General features: G+C 44.2%; 1 protein-coding gene across 1 annotated transcript in view; it reads right to left on the reverse strand.

Moving 5' to 3' along the window:
* Positions 1-3,986: 3,986 nt before the first annotated feature.
* Positions 3,987-24,581, reverse strand: part of AGXT2 (alanine--glyoxylate aminotransferase 2) — a 34,836-nt gene continuing 14,241 nt past the window's right edge. The window contains exons 7-14 of the mRNA XM_059416992.1: positions 24,143-24,236; positions 20,216-20,316; positions 19,557-19,649; positions 17,107-17,239; positions 14,791-14,882; positions 13,126-13,275; positions 8,347-8,445; positions 3,987-5,291 (exon numbers count right to left, since the gene is read on the reverse strand). Of these exons, the coding sequence (XP_059272975.1) occupies positions 5,175-5,291; positions 8,347-8,445; positions 13,126-13,275; positions 14,791-14,882; positions 17,107-17,239; positions 19,557-19,649; positions 20,216-20,316; positions 24,143-24,236 (879 nt within the window). The 3' untranslated portion in view covers positions 3,987-5,174. The remainder of the gene's footprint in view (positions 5,292-8,346; positions 8,446-13,125; positions 13,276-14,790; positions 14,883-17,106; positions 17,240-19,556; positions 19,650-20,215; positions 20,317-24,142; positions 24,237-24,581) is intronic.

Below are 24,581 nucleotides of genomic sequence, written 5' to 3' on the forward strand. Positions count from 1 at the left end.
GCGTCAAGTCTGAATAGGGAGAGGAGTTGTATATGGGAGAATAAACATTAGCCCAAGGTGGTGAGGCCAAGCACGGACCAAGGCAGTTCTGTGTCGAAAGGCAAGGTACGCCAAGGAAAGAGTTAACATGAATTGAGCAGCTGTCGTGTATTGTCTTATTTAATCCTCACCCGGGTCCCACAAGGTTCTATTATTCTCTGGACAGGGGAAGCTTCGGCACAGGAAGGGGAATTTGCTGGAAATAAATCAAATGGGGAGAGGGTGCAGGCTCACTCCCTCGCGTCGTGTTGCTCCGGCTAATTAAAAGTTCGTGTTTGCCCGAGCTGCCATCTGCCCAGTTCTTAATTAGATTGTGTTCTTGACATCTCTTAGTGTGGCTGCTCCTTCATCATGGACGCTAGCATGACACGTTGCCTTGTGCCAAACACTTCCTGTGTCTGGACCGGTACAAAGAAATCTTTGTTTCTGCACCTTCGCTCTTACTGAACAAGGAGGACTCTTTGTTTTTGCTGAGATACTTTGTGGAGTTGTATTCTGCTGTGCCCATTTTTAATGGGGCAAAGCTGTGACCTGTTTCTACTGCCTGTGCCCAGCAGGAGGGGAGCTTTCAGCTTTAATGAGCCCAGAGCGACGGGCTGACGCCGGGCCCCGCAGCCTTCTATCTGCTCTGCCCAAGACAACGATGCTCTGGGGTTGGCATTCTGATGACTGAGTGGCAAATGTTGTGATTTTTTTTTTTTTTTGATTATTCTTTCCTGTTTCTTTATAAGAAAGGGAAGATGTAAGTGGGATTCAAAAGGTAGAAGAACTAAGTCCCCCATAGTTTAGAGATACCTTCTGAGGGTAGCTTGAATTAGCCGAAAGTCAAAAACTACACTGATATAAAACAATGGAGTTCTATAAAACAAATAAGAGCATGTTTGCTATTCTATTATCCCTTTATAGTGTTATTTTGCATCTCTTTATAATCATTAATAATGGTATAACCAAAGATTGATTTGATGGGGTCCTTTTTTTTTTTTTTTTTAATTTTAATTACTCCCTCCTGCGTGGATTGGCATTTGAATGTTTAAAGAGCTGCCAACATTTGACTGTTTTATTCTAATCACATGATGAACTGTCAATATGTTCCTTGTGTGGAAAGAAGTTTCCTGGAGTTGAGTGTTCATCACCTTCACTCTAGACCATTTTCACAAGGAAGGAAATAAAAAAGAGCTTGGCACGAATGTGGGCTCCTTGCCTTATGTAAGCTGGCTTACCTCCCACCTCCTGTGGGTAGAGCAGAAAATGGAAGGGGGAAAATGGGGGTGCGAAGCTCCTGCCCACGGCTCCAAATGGAAAGAGAGGAATCCGTCATGTCTATAAACTCGTGAGAGAAGTGAATGACCATCCAGCCTCGGAGGCCATAATTTTTGCCCTTTCTGCTCCATGCCTCTGATGGCTTGTGCATCTTAAGTACCCAGATACTCTTCAAGAAAGAGGAGCAGCTTTTCCCCACCAACAGGCGCTCAGAGCCACGCCACCCTCATAGTCAGGGAATGAGGCCTGGGACCCTCTCACCCGGCAGAATTCTATTGCCGGATTTTACTCTAGAGGGACCCCTGGAGGTGAGAGAGTAACAGTGCACCGTTAGGCATATGCAGGATCCTGTTAAGACTCAGGAAGCCACAGGGAATATGTTTTAGGAATTTATCTGAACCACTAAATTCCTTTAGCCCATTTCTTCCAGGAGATGATGTCCTAGCATTGGCAGGGACCTGGAATAGAGTATGGAAGCATTTTGTTTTGCTTTGGATTTATTTAAATTTGTGTTTTATTGTTTCTTCTGCACGTTTTGCTAAATTCCCAAATGGTTATCATAAATTTTATTTTCAGTATTCTTCCCTTTTACTTTATTTTTAAAGAAAATTAGTATTGAAAATGGGAAGGCTTTGAAGAAGAACAAAGAAGTAAGTCTTGGTTTCTTTGTCCAATCCCTCTGACCCCATAATTTCCTTGGACAAGGAAGAGAGGAATAACATTCCAGGTAGAGGGAACTACAGGATCAAAGAACCTATGTGCGGAACATGGAAGGAACAGCAAGAGTAAAGCTCAAAAAGGTGGTTTGGGGCAAATTGTGAGGACCCTTGAATGTCATAATAGTTGGGAGTTTGGATTTTGTTCCATGGACAATAAGGAACCCTCGAAGTCTTCAGGAGATGAGAGATGTGGTCATATTTATTGCTCAAACAGGTGGCTCTGGTATCAGTGTGGAGAATGGATTGGGAAGGAGTCTAGAATACCAGTTAGGAGATAGTTTAAATCGTTTAGAAGAGAGAATGATGGTCCAAATTAAGGCAGTTTCAGTATAAATGGACATATAACCAATCTAGGATTGGTTAAGAAAAACTATGTTGGAGAACATATTCATGAGACTTAGTCATATGAAGGGCAAAAAGATAACTTCAAAGAAAATAATGCCCTAAGTTTTGAGGCCAAGACCAAAAGGTATCACTAATCCAGAAGGAGTTTCTTGGAGGAGAGATATTCAGTGTGTTTTATGTCCAATATGCTGAATTTGAAGTGTCCTTGTGACATCCACATGAAGGTGTCTAGACAGCTAGAATCTTGGGGTTGGGGCTCAGAATAAAGGAGGAGACGGAAGATGAATATTTGGATGTCATCAGCATAGTCAGGACAGGTGAAATTCCTTGTCCTGGGAAATTCCCTAGTCTACTTAGAGGAGAGAGTATATCATGGAGGAAGTGATGGCCCAGGAGAGACCCAGGACAGAACCTTGTAGAGGAAGAGTTACCAGGAAGGAGACTTAGGGGGAGCCATCTGAGTTAGAAAGACCACACTGTAGAAGCCAAGAAAATTGTATTCAAGAACGAACGGTTGTTTAGAAAGAACATTCCGGGATGCCTGGGTGGCTTAATTGATCAAAGCGTCTGCCTTCAGCTCAGGTCATGAGCCCAGGGTTCTGGGATCGAGTCCTGCTTCCAGCTCACTGCTCAGTGGTGAGGTTGCTTCTTCATCTTTCTCAATGGTTTCTCCTGTTTGTGCTTTCTCTCTCTCTCTCTCTCAAATAATTAAGTAAAAGGAAAAAAGAAGAACATTTAAAGGAAACGTTAAATTTTGGCCATGAGGAAGTCACCGATGGCCTTTTGACAAGATAGTTTCCAAGGAATGAAAGGCGGCCGTGAAATCTAGTCATTGAGGCATAGGCAGGAAGCAAGGAAGGATCACTGAAGCACAAAAACTGTTCTTGGGAGTTTTTGTAGTAAAGGGAAGAAGAGAAATGGAGCTTGAAGGGAAGAATTTCTATTTGCATAGTTCAAAGTGCTTTTACATTCAGTAGCTTACTTAATTCCCAACACAACTCAAGATGTAGGAAGGGCAAGTATTGATAAGCCTGGGAACAAAATGAGGTTTAAAAATTGGTTAGAAGGCTCAGCCATCACCATCTAGAGCAAATAAGTGGTGGAAGAACTGAGCTTAAAATTCAGATCATTTGCCTCTTAATTCAGTGATCTTTCCACTTGTCAAAACAGAGCACTTTGGAAATGTTTGCTGTGTTTGGAAACTGGATACAGAAGGGCAGGGAGCTCCTTGTCAAAGGGATTTTGATCTTTTATTTTTATTTTTTAAAATATTTTATTTATTTATTTGACAGAGATCACAAGTAGGCAGAGAGGCAGGCAGAGAGAGAGGAGGAAGCAGGCTCCCCGCTCAGCAGAAAGCCCGATGTGGGGCTCGATCCCAGGACCCCGGGATCATGACCTGAGCCAAAGGCAGAGGCTTTAACCCACTGAGCCACCCAGGCACCCCAAAGGGGTTTTGATCTTATCCAGGGTGCAGTGGGGAGCAACTGGAAGGCTTCATACAAGGGAATGCCATCTTTAAGTCGATATCTCTGGGAGACAGATTTGGCAGTGAGGTGTAGGATGTGTTAGTGGAACAGAAACCCCAGGGGGTAGGCCACAGGAACATGACATCAAACTGGACACAGTTCAAATAAACATGTAATTGCATTCTGAGAAAGTTGTTTCCCTTTCAACTCTGTGGACCCTCTTCTGTTAGTGTTTGAGAGAGGGCATCAGTTTGCTGGGAGTTTTTGACCCCCTTCAAATACCCTCTAATCTCCTTTTGAATAAAGAGAGAACAAGCCTCAGACTAGGAACTTCTACCAGCAATGTTGTCTCCCTAGAAATAAATCATGTTGCTTTGCGTTCATTTTACTTGAATGAGTACTTTCCAGTATGATAGGAAGTACTTATTTCCCATTTCTTATTATTATAGAAAGGTTACTATCAAATACATCTAAGTGAAACAAGTTAAACTAAGGAAAAATGTTAAGTCAATTCTAAGACAGGTGGTGTATCCATATGGGAAAAAACACTAGGAATGTGCATTCTAATGACTAAAGTTTGGAAAATTCTAGTCTTGGAGGCTTTTGCAATAGGAGTAATGAGGATTTAGTTCCAGATGAGGTGATGGAAGTGGAAATCGAAAAGAAGGCTCTGATGGATATTTTAAGGGAGTTAAAAAAGAAGGGGACAGTTATCTACCTGGGGTATTTTATGCATCATTTCTTAGGAGGCTTATGGCTGCAACCACAGTTAATAAGTTTCAATCAAAAAGGCTGTGCAATGCACAGAGTTTATTATCTCATATAACAAGAGGCTCCAAGGTAAGAATCTAGGATTGGTTTTAAGTCAGAGGCTCATTGACCTTACTAAGGACTCAGCTTCCTTCTGCCTTCTAACCCCAGCAAAGAAGCTTTGTCTTCATGGTCTCAAAATGGCTGACATAGTTTGAGCAAGAAGATATGTCTTCTGGTGATGAAGAATGAAAAGTAAACAAACCTTCACCTTAAGGCATCTCCACCAAAATATTTTCTTTCAGGATTTGTTGTCCCCAAGTCTCGTCACACGTGATGCATAAACCAATCTCTGGCAAGGGGAACTAAATGACCATAACCAACCTAGATAATTAGGATTTATTCTCTGAGTTAGGGCTAAAGATCCTTTCTTGAAGGATGGGTTTCTCAAGATAATGGGGGCTCTGGTAACACATTTGGCTGGTGAGCCGTCAACCAGGTCCTATACAACTTACACCAATTATCTAATGGAATTCCTCCAATTAACCCTTGAACAGAAGTGGGAAGTTCTTGAAGCTTATGGATTTTATTTTTAAAAGTTTGATTTAGCTCTTCTCTCCATGTGTTGGATTAAGGCAGACCGAAATACTTCCACTGCAAAATGAACATCTGGTTTAGTGATGCACATGGAGGGCGCGACGCGGAATGTCTGAGGAGACAAAGGGAAACAGAGCAACAGATCATCATAGAATCAAATATTGCTTGGAGAAAATGCACTAAGCTAAGACTCTTACCTTATTTTTATGACATGTCTTATATTTCCCTCCTGGGTTGGTCTCCTTCCTCCCCAGTGCCGCACCCAGGCCATTTCCCTTCTAGTCGCACAATTCTGGTGCCATCTGGCTCTGCCCCTCTTCCTTTATTGCCATCTGCTCACCTCCTGGTCTTTCCACCACCTTCCCTGAGGTCTCGGGCACCTTAGCTACCTCGCATTTCTGCGAGTGCTGAGGCTGGCCTCCACGTCTGGGTATACAACCCTACAAACTAGCTTCTCAGTTTCCTGATCGCTGTGACTCCGCACCCCCTCTGCCCCCTCCCCCAAACTCAGCCTGCAAACAAGGAGACTTAAAAGTCTGCCAGCCCAAATTCAAACCACACCAAACAAAAAGCTGTCGCCTCCCCCACTTCTAGCCACTATACAAATGCTATTGTCTCCTTTTGCCCAAACTGAAACGCCTCAAAAGAGGCGTTGGGGCTTATTGGCCATTACTGTTCACTCTGCCCTCATCTCTTCGCATCCCAACCCAGGGCAGCCCGGTTGGCTCTGCTCCATCAGCCTTCTGACGCCACTCTCACCACAGCCGCCAGTGAGCTGGTAAGTGGGGAGCCTGGGTGGTAGGCATTTTTCAGTCCTCACCCTCCCCGCAGGGACACTGTCTGGGGCACCTGGGTCCCTCTCTCCCCTTGAACTTTGCCCCCTCCATCCCACCTCATGTCTCTGGGGCTTGCTAACTCTCCGGGCACCTCTGCCCTTGCATTTCCTCCAACTGGGCACCTTGCCTCCCACCGATCCTGTAAACATTGGTGCCTCCCAAAGTGTGTGTCCTGCTCTCACTGCGTTTCCCATGAAGACTCCCCCACAACCTCCGAGACTTCCTCCTCTCACCACTGAGAGGCTGACAACTCAAAAAATCGTGACTTGGCCCCAATTCTCTCCTCTGAGCTACCAACTTGTCTGCAGAAACAGATGTCCATAAACTCCTCAGCCCAAGCATGTTCAAAGCAGCGTTCATCCTGGCCGTGTCTCAACCAAGTTAGACATGAGGCTTGGTGCTCGACTCTCCCTCATGCTTTGCATCCCAGTCTGTACACTCCACACTCCTGGAGTTGTTCTCTGAACGTCCCCTTAATCCCAACACTGTGGAGTGGGTTCAAACAGCACGATCAGCCACCCCACCCACCCACTCACTGCTCCCTGTCTTGGCCCCTCAGGTTTGTTCTTCCCAGAGGACAGAAAATCAGAAATCAGACTGCCTGAGCTTGGATCCTGGTTCTGCCACTAACTCTAGCTGTGTGACTTGGACAATTTACGTAACCACTCTGTGCCTCTTTTTCTGTATCTGTAAAATTGGAACAATAGCAGTATTTATTTCATAGGCTTGTTGAAAGGATTACATGAGTCAATGCAAAATGTTTATAACAATGCCTGACCAGCATTAAGGCTTTGTATTATTCCACTCAGTGCCTCAAGCCTTATGCCTCAGCCACACTGGTGAGCGTGTAGCTCTTCACACTCTGCAACATTTCTACCCAAGCTTTGGGTGTTTATTTCATTGTGTAAGGCTCAGCCTGGTTAGAAAATCTGGACCAGGAGTTCCTTCTCTTTCCTCCTGTGATACCCCTTTATTATAGCTGTAGATGAGCTTGCTACATTGTATTCTAATTAGCTGTTTATATGTCTTTCTTTCCTGCCAGTTCTGAGAAGGGGGGACTGGATCTTATCATGGTCACATTAGTTCTAGCACAGCAAATGGTGCCTAGCGCTTGAATATTTTCCAGATAACTAAGAAATAACTAAGTAAGTAAACAACTGTTTCATGTTTTTATAAGTTATAGGATTTTTAATCATTAATTTGTAGAGAAAAAATATTTGTGACCGGGACTAGAAATAACTCCTGGAGGATGTCCCACCAAAAGTGCTCATTCTGGTTTCGTTTGAGGTGGTTTGGTTTGGGTGGGAGAGCTTTAAGATTATTCCTTAACAGGTAAGGGGGAGGTTGAGGAAAAGTTACAGAGACAAGAGAACACAGTGATGTTCCCTTGAGCAAAGGGAGAGAGTGTCGGGAGTGAAGATTGTCAATCCAGATCTGACAGGAGAGACACCTCATTCCCTGAATCTTCAGGAAAGGAAGTAAGAAACGGATGTGGGGAACAGAGGAGTTTACATAGAGATCTTATTGAAGAGCTTCTGTGTTCTCCGAGAAGTAGGAGGCAAGCGCGTTCACTCAACTAAAATGCGGGGCAAGAAGGGAGCCGGGAAACCGGGAAGAAGGACCGACATTTAAAACGCGAAAGAAAGATGACAAGGGACAAGAACAAATTAGGGGAGGAGCAGAAGCTACCCTAAATCTTACATGTCTGCCCTGGAACCACTTCAGGGGGAGGGTCCTGCTGGTGTGAGAGACATGGGGAGAGCATCAGCGCTTGCCCACAGCACCCACGGCGCAGGGCTGCCCCAGGACCGCACCTGCTGGGGCTATCCCTGGCCTTTCCAGGAGGGAGCAGGGAGAGCTGGACTCTGCATGGGTGAAGGGCGCTGGGAGGGGCTGATTTGGGGTTCTCATTAGGGATCCAGCCAGGGTGGTCTCGCACCTCTCCTGAAGGGTCACCTGGGTCAGCCAGCGCTGTTAGGTTCCTCCCGACTGGAATTGCTTTCACAGGGTTCGAATTAATTCATACATGAGAGAAATTAGTCACTGCATGATTGTGATGACTCTGCTGTGACCTGTACTGTAAATCCTCTGGTTGGTTGCGTATCTCTTGTGAGGTTTTTGTGAGACCGTCCTCCTAGAGCCCCGTTAACTAGACAATTGGAACACAGCGCCCCCGCGTGGTCTTCCGGCCGCACTGCACCTTTTTCACGAAAAGATCTGAGCATTATGCCCCGAGGAAGTGGGGCTGGGCCGCGAAGGAAAGAGACCAGCGCTGGGACGTCAGGGAGACGCCCACTGAAAGGCACAGGGAAAGACCAGCCTTGCTCTTACCTGGGCAAAAATGCCGCCTCGGCCAATTAGAAGCCCCATGCGTTTGCAGTCGTCATGGATTTCATTGACTTCTTCCCGGGGAAGAGGCTGGCAGCTCACCTGCAAATACATTTTAAAATACATTTTCTAGGGTGCCTGGGTGGCTCAGTTGGTTGGACGACTGCCTTCTGCTCAGGTCATGATCCTGGAATCCGAGGGTGGAATCCCCCATCAGGCTCTCTGCTCAACGGGGAGTCCGCTTTTCTCTCTGACCCTCCCACCTCTCATGCTCTCTCTCTCTCCCTTTCAAATAAATAAATAAAAACTTAAAAAAGAAAAGAAAAGAAAAGAAAAATATAGCTGTTAATTGCTGGATGGAGTCTTTGGGGGGGGGTGGTGTTATTATTAAAAATATTTGTTTTTATCCCAATTCATTCCAAATGCCTAAAGAAAAAATGAAGTTGAATGCAGATAGTCAGTGAATCTTGGCTCTGCCAATGGCTATCCTGGGAATTTGGTTCTTTTCTAGCCAAATTTGGAGTCGGCTTTATTGATATGGTAATTTTCAACTGTTCACTTTGTTTTGCTCCTGTAAAGGGCTCATTTCAAAGTCCAGGAAATGGTTGCAAAGTTACACAAGGACATGAACGATCCAGGCTTTCCCTGGGCCATAGCGTGGCTAGGGCAGCTGGGGTGGTGCCGGCTGTCCTCATCTCCCTGGCTTGTGGAATTTGCTCTTTCTTCCCCAAGACTTAATCCTCCAGAGTTAGGAAAAGTAAGCCCTTGGCCCAGGGGTGGGGTAGAATGAGAGTGGAAGGGTTGGGGGATGGGGGGCTGGTCAGAGGCTGTTTCAAGTTATCAGGCATTAGAGGTTGTCTCTCCCTGGGGGGTCCAGACATGCCACTTCCCCTTTGGTGGCCACTGGGCTGGGGGCTGGCGCCTTTTCTGTGTGTCTCCTGTCTTCTGAGCCTGAGTACAGACGCCTCCCTCTGTCTTAGTCATTTCAAGTCTGGCTGTGTGTGTGCACCCCCTGGAAGCCTTTCCAAACTACAGACATTTGGGGCTCATGCTCGGCCTATGGAATGAGAAGGTTGGGGGCAGGCTGGGGCATCTGGATTGGTGAAAGGCCTGGCAGGTGCCTGTGTGGGAATTGCTGCTGTGATCCTGTCTTGAGCGAGGGTCTGTCTTCTGTGGCACATGGCTGTGGTAGCATCAACACAGGTCTGGCTCTGGTTCACATGTAGAGGGAGGCATGATCCCGGCTCCTGGGCCAGCCCTTGTCATCCTTGAGAGACACAGGAGGACTCCCTATAGGGATCCCAGCTTTGTCCTTCTCAGGGCTTCCTACCCACCCTCCCTCTAGGCTTCAGTATCCATACCCCTCCCCCAACTCATGCCCCAACCCTTCCTTCCTGCTTAGATCTCAGTGTCTCAGCACAGAATAAGACTGGACCTCCCAGAGATGTTTGCGTTGTTGTCTGTCTTAAAGCTAAAGATAAAATTCAGACTTCCAGATTGCAAGATGATGAGGACCTGGGATGGGGGATGAGACCAGGATCTTCTCACTGATGTAAAATGTCATCATGCATTCCTGCTTGCCCTTGACATTCTCTTCAAGTAGAAGGGGAAGACTGAAATATGACAAAATAATTGAGGTAATCTGCAAGAGCCGTCAGGTGGTCAGATACGGTGTGGAGATAGTGAGAGGTCGGAGGGCATTCAACACCCTCTGGAAAGGTTTCCCTAGGGAAAGTTGAGTTGGTGGGGTCTTGCTGGAGAGTCTTGCACAGGTGGAGTCTGGCTTCACTCTGGACTGGGCCAGCACCCACTCTGCTCCCTTGCCCATCTTATTATCCCCTAGCCTCAACTGCTGTGACGCGTTGAACATCTTGTATGCATTCCACAGAGAGGAACAGGGCAGAAAACTCTGAGGGACAGCCCCAGGACAGCTGCTCTGGCCCTGTGCTCAAGCCTGTGTCCCAGCTGCTTGATAATCGAGTGGGGAAGTTCTAACTGACCCCTTGGTGGGTGTGTAAATGTCCCTTCGTGTTTACCTTTTTCTTGTCCCCCCCAATAGATGTGCAGTTAAATAAAATAATCCATAGTTATCGAGAAAAAAACCTTGAACTGAAATGGAGGTGCATGAAGTGGAAAGTTTTCTCTCCCCCAATCTTACTCCTAGGTTTACCCCTTGTTGATAATTTCATGTGAACGAGACACTTTTTCTATTGTGCAAATACAGCTATATGCATATTTAGAAAAATGAGTCCTACTCATTTTGAAAAACATTATATGTTTTTCAATTTGGTTATAACAATTTAAATCTATCTTAGACATCTTCGCATGTCATTGTTTTTGGACCTCATCTTCTTTTTTTAAAATTTAATTTTTAATTTTTTAAACATATAATGTATTATTAGTCCCAGGGGTACAGGTCTGTGAATCGCCAGGTTTACACACTTCACAGCACTCACCATAGCACATACCTCCCCAACTGGACCTCATCTTCTTAAAGGTTACCAGATATTTCATAGTTTGTTGGTCATTTGTTTAATCATCTGTTGTTGGATATTTTTGTTGTTTCCAATTTTTTATGATTATAAACAATGCCACAAACATCCCTGCTCATCTACATCTTTCAAACTTCTATCAGTATTTATTTCGGGCATATTTTTAGAAGTGGAATCGCTAGGTCAAATGCATACATTTAAAATGTTGATAGATGCCAGCAAATTGCTGCATAAAGGGCTGTACCGATCCATGTCCTCACCAACAGCAAATGGGAGTTTCAATTCTGGGTTATGGCGGAGAATGTTATAGGCAAGTTCTGAGCTGTCGTAATTATACGAACATGGTCTAAATTGTTGCAGGGACTTGAGCTCAGTCAACACACACTTTTAAAGTACTTACCATCTGCATGTTTCCTGGCCTCAAAAGTGTATAACTTATTTAGGAAAGTAAAATATCCTATATGAAACCTGAATCAACAAATATATCATTTTGAAAGATCTTTTCAGAGGCGCTTTTTAGGGAATGGGTGCTAGGGGGATTCTCTGAGGCCTCGAGTCCCTGTCTAGGGGAGACACAAACAAGCTAGGGAGAAGGTTTGATGAAGAGTTAGACCTGGAAGAAGGCTAGGACTCCACAGGTAGATACAGACCAGAGAGTACTGTGGTCCATGGCTGGGGAAAAGTTTGAGGTGCATTGGATGTAGGGGAGTGAATGGCATGGAATGGACGTTGAATGGGACTAAGGAATGGACAGGCTGGGATGTAAAGCTGGGTGGTCAGCCTTCAGAGCCTATGCTTCATACTACCAAATGGCGGAGCTCATTCAGTAGATACTATTTGATAGCCTGTGTTATTTTTTCCATCACACAGTTTGCATACCTTTCCCATCGAACATGTAACTCTGCCATTGTGGGATGGATGTACCATAGTTTGGCTTGTCCTGTATCAGTGGCCATGTGGAGGCTGCTGAGGTTTAATCATGAATGATGAAGTCCTGGTGAACATTTTGTTCATGTGTCTCTGAGTCTGTGTGTCAAGGAGTACACAGAAACTGGGTTTGGAAGAGGGGGAAAGACAGGAACACTTTGTCTCTCGTTGTGTTTTCCTCTGTGGCGTCTGGACTTTAAAGCATGGATTCTTTGGGGGAGCTCCTGTGTTGGGGACTAAGATTGACTCTTCTGAGCCTTTAAACAGCTCTTGATTGGACCAGAAGCTGAAGATAAGTACTTGTGGCTTAGGAGCCAGAAGGCCTAGTCTCATGTTACTCATATTTTGTTGTTTTCTTCCCTTAGCTTTAAGATCCTGTTTAAACATTCCAGTTTTGTACTGGCTCCACTGTGTGGCATCAGTGGAAGAGTCTTATATCCATAGTCTGGTCTGAGTCCTCTTCAACTAGGATGCTGTGTTAAGATAATAGCAAGAAGCCACTTAAGAGAAAGTTGGACAAGAGTTAGGGTGAAGGGGTTAGTTAGTCTGATTTTGTCAACCTGGTGCCAAGATTCTCCCCCTGTTGCTCTCCTCAGTGGGTCTAGACTTTGCTTTTATGAAGGGGAGGGACACAGGCTGCAGGGACAGCCATGGAGACACAGGGAAGGATTTGAGAGACTTGGCAAAGAAAGGATCCACAGGGCTTGACACTGGAAACAAGGAGAGAAGGATTTTCAAGTTATTTTCTGGTGTGGAGGTTGGGTAATTGGGAGAAGAGTGGAGGGTGAGAAACGGAAACCGCGAACTTGGAGGAATAACTGGTTTGGAGGAAATAGCCAAGTTCAATTGTTGTCATTCTGAGTTTGAGGTCACAGTGGGAAATGTCATCAGAAAGTCACACCCTGCCTGGTTACTTGGAGATTGAAAAATATTCACAAACAGAAAAATTCAAAATCCTGTAGATCCTTAAAGTCCTCACCCCAAAACATCCTCACAACTCTTTCCCAGCCTTGTCCCTCACTTCCATGAGCTCTCTGGGCCACCAGCTGCTCCCCAAATAACTTCCTCCCTTCTCCATATCCATATGTCTGATTCTAAATATTCAGTTGTCACCAATATTCTTTGCCTTGAGCAGCAGGAAAAATATTAGCTCCCTGTTCCAAATGCCCTCCCTCTCTCTTCTAGAACTCTTGACCTGCTCGCTTTTGGCACTCCCCACTTGTCTTTGATGGGCTTCGCTGAATCTCTCTGGCATTGTGTGCTCTCCCTGAGAATGAATGAAGTGACCTTGTGGTTCACCCTTCTTACTTTAATTCTTCCCAAGCCCAAGAAGTCACAGGGAGCACGGCAGATCAGAACCTACCTTGTCCTTCACCATTTCTATTCCTATCATGAGGCCTTTGCCTCGGACATCTCCGACAATCTCAAACTCATCCCGCAGCTCAGCAAACTTCTGTAGCATGTAGGTGCCAACGTCATGACTGTTTTCTTGTAGCTTTTCTTCTTTAATCACCTGTTTAGAGAAAGTCGCAAATGGCCTTGCATTAAAAAAAAAAAAATCTAATATCGACCGAGAAGTATTGAGAGATAAATGTGTACGACCTTCTTTATAGAAAGTTGACCCGATACTTGGAACTCAAAGTCTAATGGAAGCAGGTCCTGTACAACAAAGAGCTTTGCTGTAAGGAGAAAAAAGAGGCTTGGTAGAGCAGATAGGGTCCCCAAACACTCCTCATCTTCAGGGGTGATTAAAAATATAGGAAAGAGTAAAGACATGTCTCCACACAGTCTGTAACGCTGACGCCATTATCCTGAGGTTCATTACTACCTGGCCTGTCTGAGAAGTAGGATACAGTCGTGAAGACGACAGTGCTCTGAGGATAGACCTGTCACAGATTCTCATTGTACTGGGAGCTTACTGGCCTCTGTAGAGTGGCCCTCAGCCAGGCGCACACTATCATTGCTTGAGTGTGCCACTACAGGGCAGTGGCCTGACAGACTGAGTGAAGCCCTGTGTGGGCCCAGAGTCAAAGCCCTGAAGATACGAAAAAATTTTCACCTACTTTCACTCATGGTAGACACCTGTGATTTTTATTTCCTACACACAATTACCATATTTATAGTTAGTTGATAATAATTACATGACTTAAGTCCTGCTTACTCACCTAAATCCTATCTACTGGCTCGCGGGGACTCAACACTTAAACAAAAAGTTGGCAATGTCTACTGAATGAAGCAAATGAAACACTCCTCCCCCTACTTTTCATTTTGTGATTTTATCCTATTTGAAGAAACTTTTTAATCAGCAAGGGGATTTTTATTTAAATATGCTCAAAATTTTTAAATCGGTGAGTCATGTGCCTTGTTCAAAAATCAGAATGTATGGAAGTGTATGCAGTAGAGCGGCCCTCACTGACTCCTGTCCCCCAAACACCAAGTTTCCCTCCCCACAAACAACCACAGAGATTCGTTTCTTGGGCATTCTTCCAGTGATATCCTGCACACACTTAAGCAAATGCTCTTATTATGCACATTAGCAAAGGCATTTACCAGAGGAGACAGCAGGGAAATTGAGGGACAGGGTCTGAACAACAGCTGAATTACCTCATTGGTCCCGCTGAACGCAGTTTCTCTTTATGACTGTACCACCAAAGGAAGGAAGACAATAAAAGGCCAGGCCAAAATTAACTCGAATTCAAGGATAGCAGTTGGTGACTATCCATCACATAGCACTCAAATAAAAAAGAAATTTCAATGCTGTCAGCTAGTGACCTTTTCTTCTATTTCCTATGCAGATGAAGTTGATTATAAATTATTTTGTATCTCATACTTCAAGCACCCAAAGTAGAACTTTAAAAAGGAGTGAAGGGGCAGAATAATCACTGGAAATCAAACTTAAATGCATGGATTAGTAATTACCTCTTCACTTGAATAATATGATGTGACAGAGGTCAGATAGTGTGTGTGTGTAGTTTTGAAGTAGCCATTCTGTGAAATGAGAGACGTCAATGTGGCTGTTGGAACATACCTCGAGCACCGCTGACCCAATGGCACAGGCCATGGGGTTCCCTCCAAAGGTGTTGAAGTGAAAAAGGCGTGTAGCCAGAGACTTGGCAATCTCTAGGGGGAAAAGATAAAAGGTGAGTAGAGAGTGAGACGTTCCTATCTATAATCTCCCATCACACCATTTGAATTATATTGACTTTTGGGTTGTATTAATAATGTATTTCTTGGCATCGTATCCAACGCATTCTTCGTTCACCAGAGAGTGGAGGTTATGGATGGAATTAAGTGTCTCCCTGTCCTACTGACCCCTCTTCAGATGTTGAAGCCCTACACCCAATGTGGATATATTTGGAGATGGGCCCTTTAGTGAAGTAACTAAGGTTAAATGAAGTCACAAGGGTGGGGGCTTTACAGCACTGGTGTCTTTCTAAGAAGAGAAAGAGACACTAGAGCTCTCTCTCTCTCTCTGAGGAAAAGGACATGTAAGGACACAGCAAGAAGTTGGCCATCGGTGAGAAAGATCTCACCAAAAATCCACTTGGATGGCCCCTTGATCTGGATTCCAACTTCCAGAACTATGAGGAAATAAATATCTGCTGTTTAAGCCACCCAGCGTGTGGTGTCTTGATATGGTAGCCCTCGCTGACTGATCCATGTGTCCAGTGGATCGGGAAAAATTGCTTATTTACTCCACGAGAAGTGTGATAACAAAATCTGTAATGTGTTGTGTGAGTTGAAAAGTACCTTAACGTTTGATTTATGAGAATTTACATGGGATCTTCATTATTAACCTTTCTTTCTATATTATACTCTTGGGACTAAGAAGGAAAAATTTTTTTCTTTTTTAAAACAACATGAAAGATTTCATAACATTATTTCTGGATTGTTTCTGGGTGAGCATATATTTGGTTCATTATACTTTACTTTCTACATCCACATTTTAATATCTGTAACAGGTAGAAACACAGCGTGTCTGATTACATATTGCTTCATTTTCCCTTGTTGTTGTGACCTATAGTTTAGAAACTCCTGCTTCACCCTGCATGTAGATGTGCTAATCACTGCAGGAATTTTGCTTATAGCTGAGATTTGCATAAACTGTTTTTTGTTTGTTTGTTTTACCTGAAACCTGTGTCACTTGAGGAGATAAGGAAGTACAAACAGAAATGCCAATGTTATGCTTAAGATTTACAGGAACGAGGGACACATGGGTGGCTCAGTGGGCTAAGCCTCTGCCTTTGGCTCAGGTCATGATCTCAGGGTCCTGGGATGGAGCCCAGTATCAGGCTCTCTGCTGAGAGGGGAGTCTGCTTCTACTTCTTACTCTGTGTTCTCTCTCTCTCTCTTTCAAATAAATAAATAAAAATCTTAAAAAAAAAAAAAGATTTACACGACACCACCAGATACCTGTAGATAAAGAGCAACTGACCAAGGACAAAGAAGTTACAAGACCTTTCTCAGATGTCTACAGACGTGGGTCACCTTTCTCTCCAACCCCTTCATGCTTCCTCCTTTTGCTAACAAACAAGGAATTTAGACTTCCTGCCCAGGGGAGACATTCCTTAGGATGATAATCTGCCATCTCCTCAGTTTGCTGGTTTTTGTGCCCCCAATCTCGCCTCTCAAATTATTGGCCTGTTGTGTGGAGAGCAGAAGGAGCTTTATTCATTCAATAAAAACACTGAAATATCAGAACACTTAATTACCCGTTAGTATATCTAAAGTGTGCTTCCTACTGGTGGGAAGAGGAAAATGGTTTAAAGACTTTTAATGATGAACGGTTCATAAAAATAATTTTCTGTAAAACCTCACTAAAACTGAAAATAGGGTTTATTCTTATGTTCATTTTATAGAATATTCTGACTAAATGAGATGCATTATATTTGGCTGTTTTGTTGATGAGACAGAAATAGAGAAAACTGTGCACTCTGGACCCTGAGTTTATAACATAGGGGAATAGCAAGCCCAAGGAAGAGTCTCCCTCAAAACATGATTCCCTTGGAAATTTCACAGTTATCTTCAGGTTGGTTAAAAGGGGTCTCTTGTGTGGGTTTTGTTTTTGTGGCACAATTTCCTATACCTTGTTGGAGTGTGAGAACCCTGCCTTGCATTGTGGGCGTGGAAGCATTAATCTTGCTTACAGCAAGAGCAAAAAGGACTGGCTTTCTTCCATCTCTTCCACTGTCTGGCAGACTCTCTCTCTCTTTATTGTTGCTTCAGAAATGCATGTAGAGTTCCTACCACTGTCTTCAACACACACAAGTTCTGAAACACCTGTTTTCTACCATTGCTGATGGGAGAGACCCAGAAGAAAATGCAGCTTCCCTGTTGGCCCTACCTGGGGTTGTCACAACTGCTGCCATGGGAAAGCCGTTCCCAATCCCTTTAGCCATGGTGACAATGTCTGGCAGGATGCCATGGGTTTGGAAGCCCCAGAAGTGAGAGCCCAGTCTTCCAAATCCTGTCTGCACCTGACGGAAATCAATGCCAAGTCATTGGAAACCTTTTAAGAAATCATGGCTTTTCTGACTGTGACCACTTCCCTCTCCTCCTCTTCCTCTTCTGTATCGTCGCTGCCAGTCATCGGCATCGCCATCTTTGTAGGATCACGGACACAACACTTAATCTGTGTTTGAGCTTTCAGTTACCAGAACCCATTTACTAGCTTTGTGGGATTTTGGAGATATTTCTGAAGTCCTCTGAACCTATGTTAACTCTGTTAAGCAGAAATAGTAATAGCAATACATCACAGGGCTGCTGTGAGGGTCAGATAAGTAATGCACATGAAAGGAACATTCTGAGTAACAATCCTTAATAAGGATCTCCAGTGGGTAAGGCAGCAGGGGAGAAACTGCAGTTATAGGGAGGGGATTGGGGCTGGTACGGCTGCTGCCTGATAAAACCGGGGCACCAGCTGGCTCAGTCAGTTGGCCTGCTGACTCTTGCTTTCGGCTGGGTTTGTGATCTTGGGGTCCTAGGTTTGAGCCCGTGTGGAGCTCCATTCTCAACAGGGAGTCTACTTGAGATTCTCTCTCTCCCTCAGCCCCTCCCCCACACTCAAGCCCTCACTCACTCTCTCTCAAATTAATAAATAAATCTTTAAAAAAACAGTGATAAAAACACCCATCTTAGAAAATTCTGAAAGTCGGGGCGCCTGGGTGGCTCAGTGGGTTAAAGCCTCTGCCTTCGGCTCGGGTCATGTTCTCGGGGTCTTGGGATCGAGCCCCACGTTGGGCTCTCTGCAGGGCTTCCTCCTCTCTCTCCCTGCCTGCCTCTCTGACTACTTGTGATCTCTGTCTGTCAAATAAATAAATAAATAAATAAATAAAATCTTTAAAAAAAAGAAAGAAAATTCTGAAAGTCATATATTTTAAAAATTCAATCTACTTTCTCTCATTGTTAGTCCAACTGTGGCAGCGTCACTAAGTGCTGATTCTAAAGGTTAAAATGGATTCTCTCGCTGATGTAGCAAATTGTAAATCTTCTTCTTCTTCTTCTTCTTTTTTTTTTAATAGCAGTTAACTTTCTTCAGGACTATGATTGGTTTGCATTCCCTAAACTCCCAGTGGCAGGTCGGGGAAGGGGGTGGGATGGGTTGGCTGTGTGTATGTGTGCAGCACTCTGGGGGGCCATCCCGGCCACCTGGGGTTATCAAAAACCTGGCTGCACATGAGGAAATTACCAAAAAAATTTGCAGAGGGGACAGCCCAAAAGACTGCCATAAGGAATGTTTAGTTGAGCAAAAATGTTCAGGTGGAACACAGCAGGACTGAAACAGGTGGGAAACATAGTCACAAGAGCCCACCTGTTCTTGGTGGGTGGAAGTGCTTGTTTGTAGAATCATGACTGGACACCCAGCAATGATCCAGGGGCTCTCTGTGGTCCTGGGGACTATCCTCTGGTCCTTTGACCTCTGTTGCTATTCTCGGCAGACAAAAGACTACTGTCTTTGATATACCCTAATATGAGTGTGATTATGATGAAATTGTTACCTTTAAAAAAGACATAAGCTAATGCTTGCAGATTTGGTGAATTTTGTTCTCTTTGAAGTGTTCTCATGGTGCTACTATATGCTTTTCCTCCAGTGATACCTTAACGTCAGCTATTTTAGAATTTTTTTGGAACTAGTTTTTAAAGATCTGGAACGGTGGCCTTCTCCTTTCTTAGAGGCTGCATTTTTTTTTTCTTTTGTGGGGGGAGGGGCAGAGAGAGCCAGAGAGAATCTTAAGCAGGCTCCATGCCCAGTGCAGAACCCAAGCTGGGGCTTGATCTTACGAGGCTAAGATGGTGACCTGAGTCGACATCAAGGGTCAGATGCTTAATCAACTGAGCCACCCAGGTGCCCCATGCATTTTTTTTCTTTTAATATCTTTTCCAAACAAGTTTTTTTTTTTTTTTTTTTTAATTAAGGTAAGATGAATGCTGCCAGGCTGGTTAATACTATTTAGGCAAAATTAGGATGAAAACTTGGTTATGAGATTAAATTTCCTGTGTGGTTTTTGAGCTACCCCTGACACAGTCCCCACATGAGAATGTAGAAAGTGCCCACTAGCCACTCATTTGATAGACTCCAATTTGGATATTTAAGTTCTGTTGTGCTTGTTAAATGGACCAAATAAGCCACTAACCAACCAGTCAACTAGCAAAGGCTTTATTAATTCATACCCTCACCCTGGAATTCCCACCCTGGAGATGCTTTTGTCTTGGATTTCGGAGGGAGGTATGAAGAAGTTTCTCCCTGTGCCTTTCCTGCCCTGCCTCCCTACCCATAGTCGGTCCACAGCTCACCTCATCTGCGATGCACACGCCTCCCCGCTCCCGCACCAACTCGAAGGCTTCCTGTAGAAACCCCTTTGGATACTGGACGACTCCATTTACCCCCTGCAAAAGATCAAACGAGGGTGTCCTCTAAGAACAGCATAGTCCTTTGAAACTATTAAGGGGGGAAAAAAAAAGAAGCTAGATCATTATCATCAGTAGTATTAGTAATACTAGAAATTTTTACAGTGGTCTTTAGAACTGCTCCAACTGTGGGTGAAGAGAGGGACCATTACCCTATGCCATGCCTTTGGGGAAAATGAAGCAAATGCTTATTTCTGAGAGTAGATACAAAGTGGATTAAGGGGATTTGGTAATATTGAAGAGATACTCCCCCTGGCAGTGTGGGTATTAAGCAACTAAAATTTGCTGGGGTTTCCATTTCTTCAGAATTTTAGGAATTCAGTAGTTTCATTTAATCTGTTCAACCCAGGAATGCAGGAGTGTTTGAAGGTCAGTAGAGGAATCAGGAGCCTTCTTTTTTTCAAGGAGACCAAGAGAATGAACTGAATTTGGAGAGGGACACAGCAATGGTCACTTAACTATTTTCAAATTCTCTAATGTCTGAGTTAAAACTCTCTGATAACTTAAAAGTCAGCCCAATTAATGTCTAAGGTCAATATACCCACTTGAATTGGCTCTGCAAAAAATCCAGCAATTGATTTGGCCACAGAAGTGTTCAGAGTATCTTTGAACTGTTCAATATACTGGTCTTTCGCTTGGCAGCAGTCTGCAAAAAACAAGAACCACCAACAAACAAACACACAAAACATAGCATTTGAAGATGTGAGAATGGCATTCAGTAGAATGGGGGGAAACAGAAAAAAAAGAAAAGAGGATGAGTAGATTGATTAGAAACCTTAGAATACAGTAAACAGGAAATGAAGGCATAGCATTCTGAAGGGGGAACTTTCTTTTGCAACAGCTTGCACTTTAGTTTGAGCAGAGAGAGTAGGAGAGCCATAAAAACATACACAAACCACTTCAGTCACTTCCATCCGGGGAAGAAATGCCCCAAAGTATCACTGAGTCTGGAATACAGAGCTATTTCACACAAGGATGCCTATCCTCTCAACTGGGTAGATTTAATTCAAATGTAATTGGAATGTGGATTTCATCTATTTGAAAATGACTCTATTTACCTTTTATTGCCCCTTAATCTGATGTACCATTTTAAAGATATAGAGTGTTTTGGTCTTTAGAGTTAGCAAATATGTTTATAGAACAATTAGAATCTGGTCTACAGAGGAAAGTACTGGAGTCCGATAATGTTCACCCATGGTGGCAGGGGCAGGAAGCCTTTCCCAGAGAGACTGCATCCATACACTACTGAAACTTCAGAAATTTTATCTATGTCTCTAATTTGATTATAAACAGCACCACACAGCCCATATCCATGGACAGCAGAAGAGCCCCAGCCCCAGTGACAGTGAAAGCAATCTGGGAGAAGAGCCACCACCTGCCATCCCAGCACTTGCTGAGATGCGGGGAGGTTGTCTTATCTCCTGACGTCTAGAGAAAAGGGACAGAAGACTTCCGTCATCATCATCAACACGGAGGCACAAATTATATTTTATACCTCAGCTCTTCATTTGAAAATGGGAAAGAACACTCCCTGGTCCCAAACATATTTTAAGGTACATGTGGTATTTGGGAGAGCTGGCTCGACCAGGGTACCTGACATCTTTGATTAGTTGGAGTTGGGGGCTGGAAGTGCAAAGAAGGAAGTAAAGGAAAGGGAATCAAGCCCAGAAAGCACATTTTTTGTCATTGCTGGAGTTGTTTGATGAACAGGATATGCTAGATAAATAAACCTATGCCTCTAGAGAATGGATTTTTAAATTCTTAGTAAGACAGGAAGAGAAAACAGTCAAAGATGACTCTAAAGGATGGAACATATGTTCAAAAGATACAATTTGGACATTTAGCAAGCTGAGCTATAAAGAGAGAGATCAGAAGGTGGAACAAAATCAACCCTAATGGCTTACATTTGGACAAAACCAAACCGAGAAAAGGTTTTGCTTAAACTAGTGGTAGACCTTTCATGATTTGTCCCCTGCTGCCCACAAGTTCAGTGATGAGAGGGGTCACCTGCTGTAATCAGCTTCTTATTTCATTTCACATTTCACATTTCCTTCTTGAGCTCATTGCTGTAACTCCAGGTCAGGCTGCTTCTGGAGAGGGATGGGGTGCAGTGGCATCACCATGACAACACCAAGGGTGTAAAGAGTGGATGTTCTCCTGGAGACCAGGCGAGCAACAGAGTAGAGACGGAAGTGTTTTTACTTTAGCTGCTAGGGTAGAAACCGTTAAGTGGAGTGAAAGGCTAAGAAAGAACAATTCTTAAGGAAAAGGAAACTCATTTTGCAAAAGGTGAGGAAGAATGACATGATAAGTACAAGGTCTGGGGTTTCTGGGGGCTGTGGACTTTAGGAGGTGAATGTTATCATGGGTGACATCTGAAGTTCAGGGCCTGGAATGAATACTTGGAAAGACAAAATCCTGACAAAAGGATAGAAGAAGGTAATGAAGTCTCCCACAGCAGTGACTAGATCAGGCTCACAACATGGACCCTACATATGCCCATGTGGACCGTGAGGACATAATCCTGAGATGAAAGAACATCTACCAAGATTGGCACCTGCATGCGCCCAGTGAACAAACCCTAAGAGGAATTGAGAACTGGAATCTTCTATACTCAAACTATTTTATACGTTGGCTTGCTTCTGCAAACCTATGAATCTGCCATTTTACAACAAGGACCAAACACTTCTCAGCTCCCCAAAGTCCTGGAGGAGGCTTTTTGTATTCCTAGTCCATTTAAATATATATCAGTGGTGTCTCTTGAAGATATGAGTTAAGAAAACAGCTGACTTGAGATATGCCAAGGACAACAGTCCAGAGAAGCAGAAATGGATTCTGTCACTATCATTTAGCCTCCAAATGCCACTAGAGAGATGACCATGGGGTTCTAGCATTTTCAAGTTGGCTTGGAGCCCAGAAAGACTCAAAGAAGGAGGGGGTGGAGAGGATGGAAAGGGAGAGGGACCAGCGTGGGGAGGGAAGGCAAGAGCTATCTCTTGAGCACTTCTGCTGCTAGGTTCCACGCTCATGATTTTCTGGTTGGGTTGAAGTCCACGAGGTACATGAAACCAATTGTAGTTCTTGATGCCATTTAGGTTGGATCCACAGGTCTGTCTCTATGGGTACACGTGACATTGCTATTACCTGCCTCCCTGTACAGAAAGCTCCCTTCCCTTGATCTCATGAAGCCTAGTAATGAGGGACGGATACAGGTGCAGCTATCTCCATCTTCCAAATGAGAAGAAAGATACAATAGGTGGAGCCTTTGCTCCTAGCTGAACCAGCCGGGGCTGGGAGTGAACTCCTGGTCTGCTGTCTTCACGTGTCTCCTAAGTCTGGCCAGCAGAATGGGAATTGTCAAGCCTGGGTTCATCCTGCTGGAATGTTAGTGTGAACAAAGATGGCCATAGGCTGGGAGCACTGGTTTGGAGTCAGAAGGCTTAGGGTGAAGTCCTAGCTCCCCAGCCTCCCCACTGTGGGCCTTGTTTATTTCATTTTTAAAATGGAGGGTACACACACACACACACACACACACAGAGAGCTTTAAGTCTTCTTACAGTTTTCAGTTCTGGGACCACGGCACCCTGTTTCAATGCTCATTCTTTCCTCCTCCAACCTCCATTTTGCCATTATCCCATCTGAACTCTAAGGAGACAGGGATTTTTCTTCCTTTCAAAGCTCATTTTTTAAAAAGACTTCCATTTGCATTCTTTTTCTCAACCCCGTGAGCCAGACTATTTCGTCAAATACCTTCCACAGAAGCACTTAGCTCTTTCTTTCAGCACTACTTAGAAGCAGCTATTGAAAAGTCTTGAACTGTGCCGACAGGCACCAGGGGAAACCTGTTGATTAGCAAAGAAGAGAGTCTGCTTTCAAGCTTCCTCTCAGAACAAGAATAGGTAAAGAATGTCACTAAAACCGCCATGGGTAAGTGACAGCTTTCCTTTTGAGAACGCCTTTAAAACTTGCAAGAGATATCAGCAGCCTTTGGGAATGGCCTTAAGCTTTGACAGATGCTGTCATTTTGGCTGGCACTCTGAATCCCTGGGGCGGGGGGTGCGCTTCTTGTCTGGCATTTCAAGAGATTGCAAAAAGTATTCTCCTCCACCCTTCCCCACTGGGAATTGGTAAACAATTCTACCAGCCTTATTTTCTTTTAAAATTGATAGAAAAGCTGTTGCTAATAGAGCTAAAAGAACCCTTTTAATTAAGCACCAAGTGATTGTCTGTTTAGCCCAGCTATGATAGTGTGAGATGCTTTTCCTCACAACCAGACAGCATGGGAGGCATGGGAAATGCTGATTCTATGGGGGTGGGGGTGGGGTGGGGTGGGTTTCTAGTTTTGTTTCCTTTGACTCCTCCCATTTCCGTCCCCCCCCCCATCTGTTCACTTAGGAATGGTACAGCCTTTCTCTAGTTTCCTTGCCCCTCCTGACCTTCCACCACCCACCTCCCACCCTGACCCCTTGAACCTGGTGCACAGCTGCATTTCCTAATTGTTTGCACCGGAGAATCTCGACAGTGGCTTCCTCCCCAAGGGCCACGGAAAACATCTGGGCACATTGTCTGCAAGTGACAAAAGAAGGAATTTGGCAAACTGGAAAGACAAGGTAGCCAATTTGAAGGAGAATGTGATGCCGATCAGGGTAAGAGGGCTTCTTAGTTTGATATTGAGATGCCTCCCTTGCTCCTCTGCCACCTCAGATGAAACTCTAATATTTTGGTTTGAAAAGATAATTTTTTTCTTAGAAATCAGTTATGTGGGCACTTTACAAAGGAAACTGATTTCAATGTCAGCCTGGAACTTGCTCAAGAGTTTGGAGAGTAAGGGCATCTGAAAGAATAGGAATAATTAGGTATCTGAGTCTTCTGCTGAGGTGGGTATATATAGCAAGTGAGGACAGACGGTGA

This window comes from Mustela nigripes, chromosome 12 (assembly GCF_022355385.1).
Source record: "Mustela nigripes isolate SB6536 chromosome 12, MUSNIG.SB6536, whole genome shotgun sequence".
In the NCBI taxonomy this organism is placed as follows: domain Eukaryota; kingdom Metazoa; phylum Chordata; class Mammalia; order Carnivora; family Mustelidae; genus Mustela; species Mustela nigripes.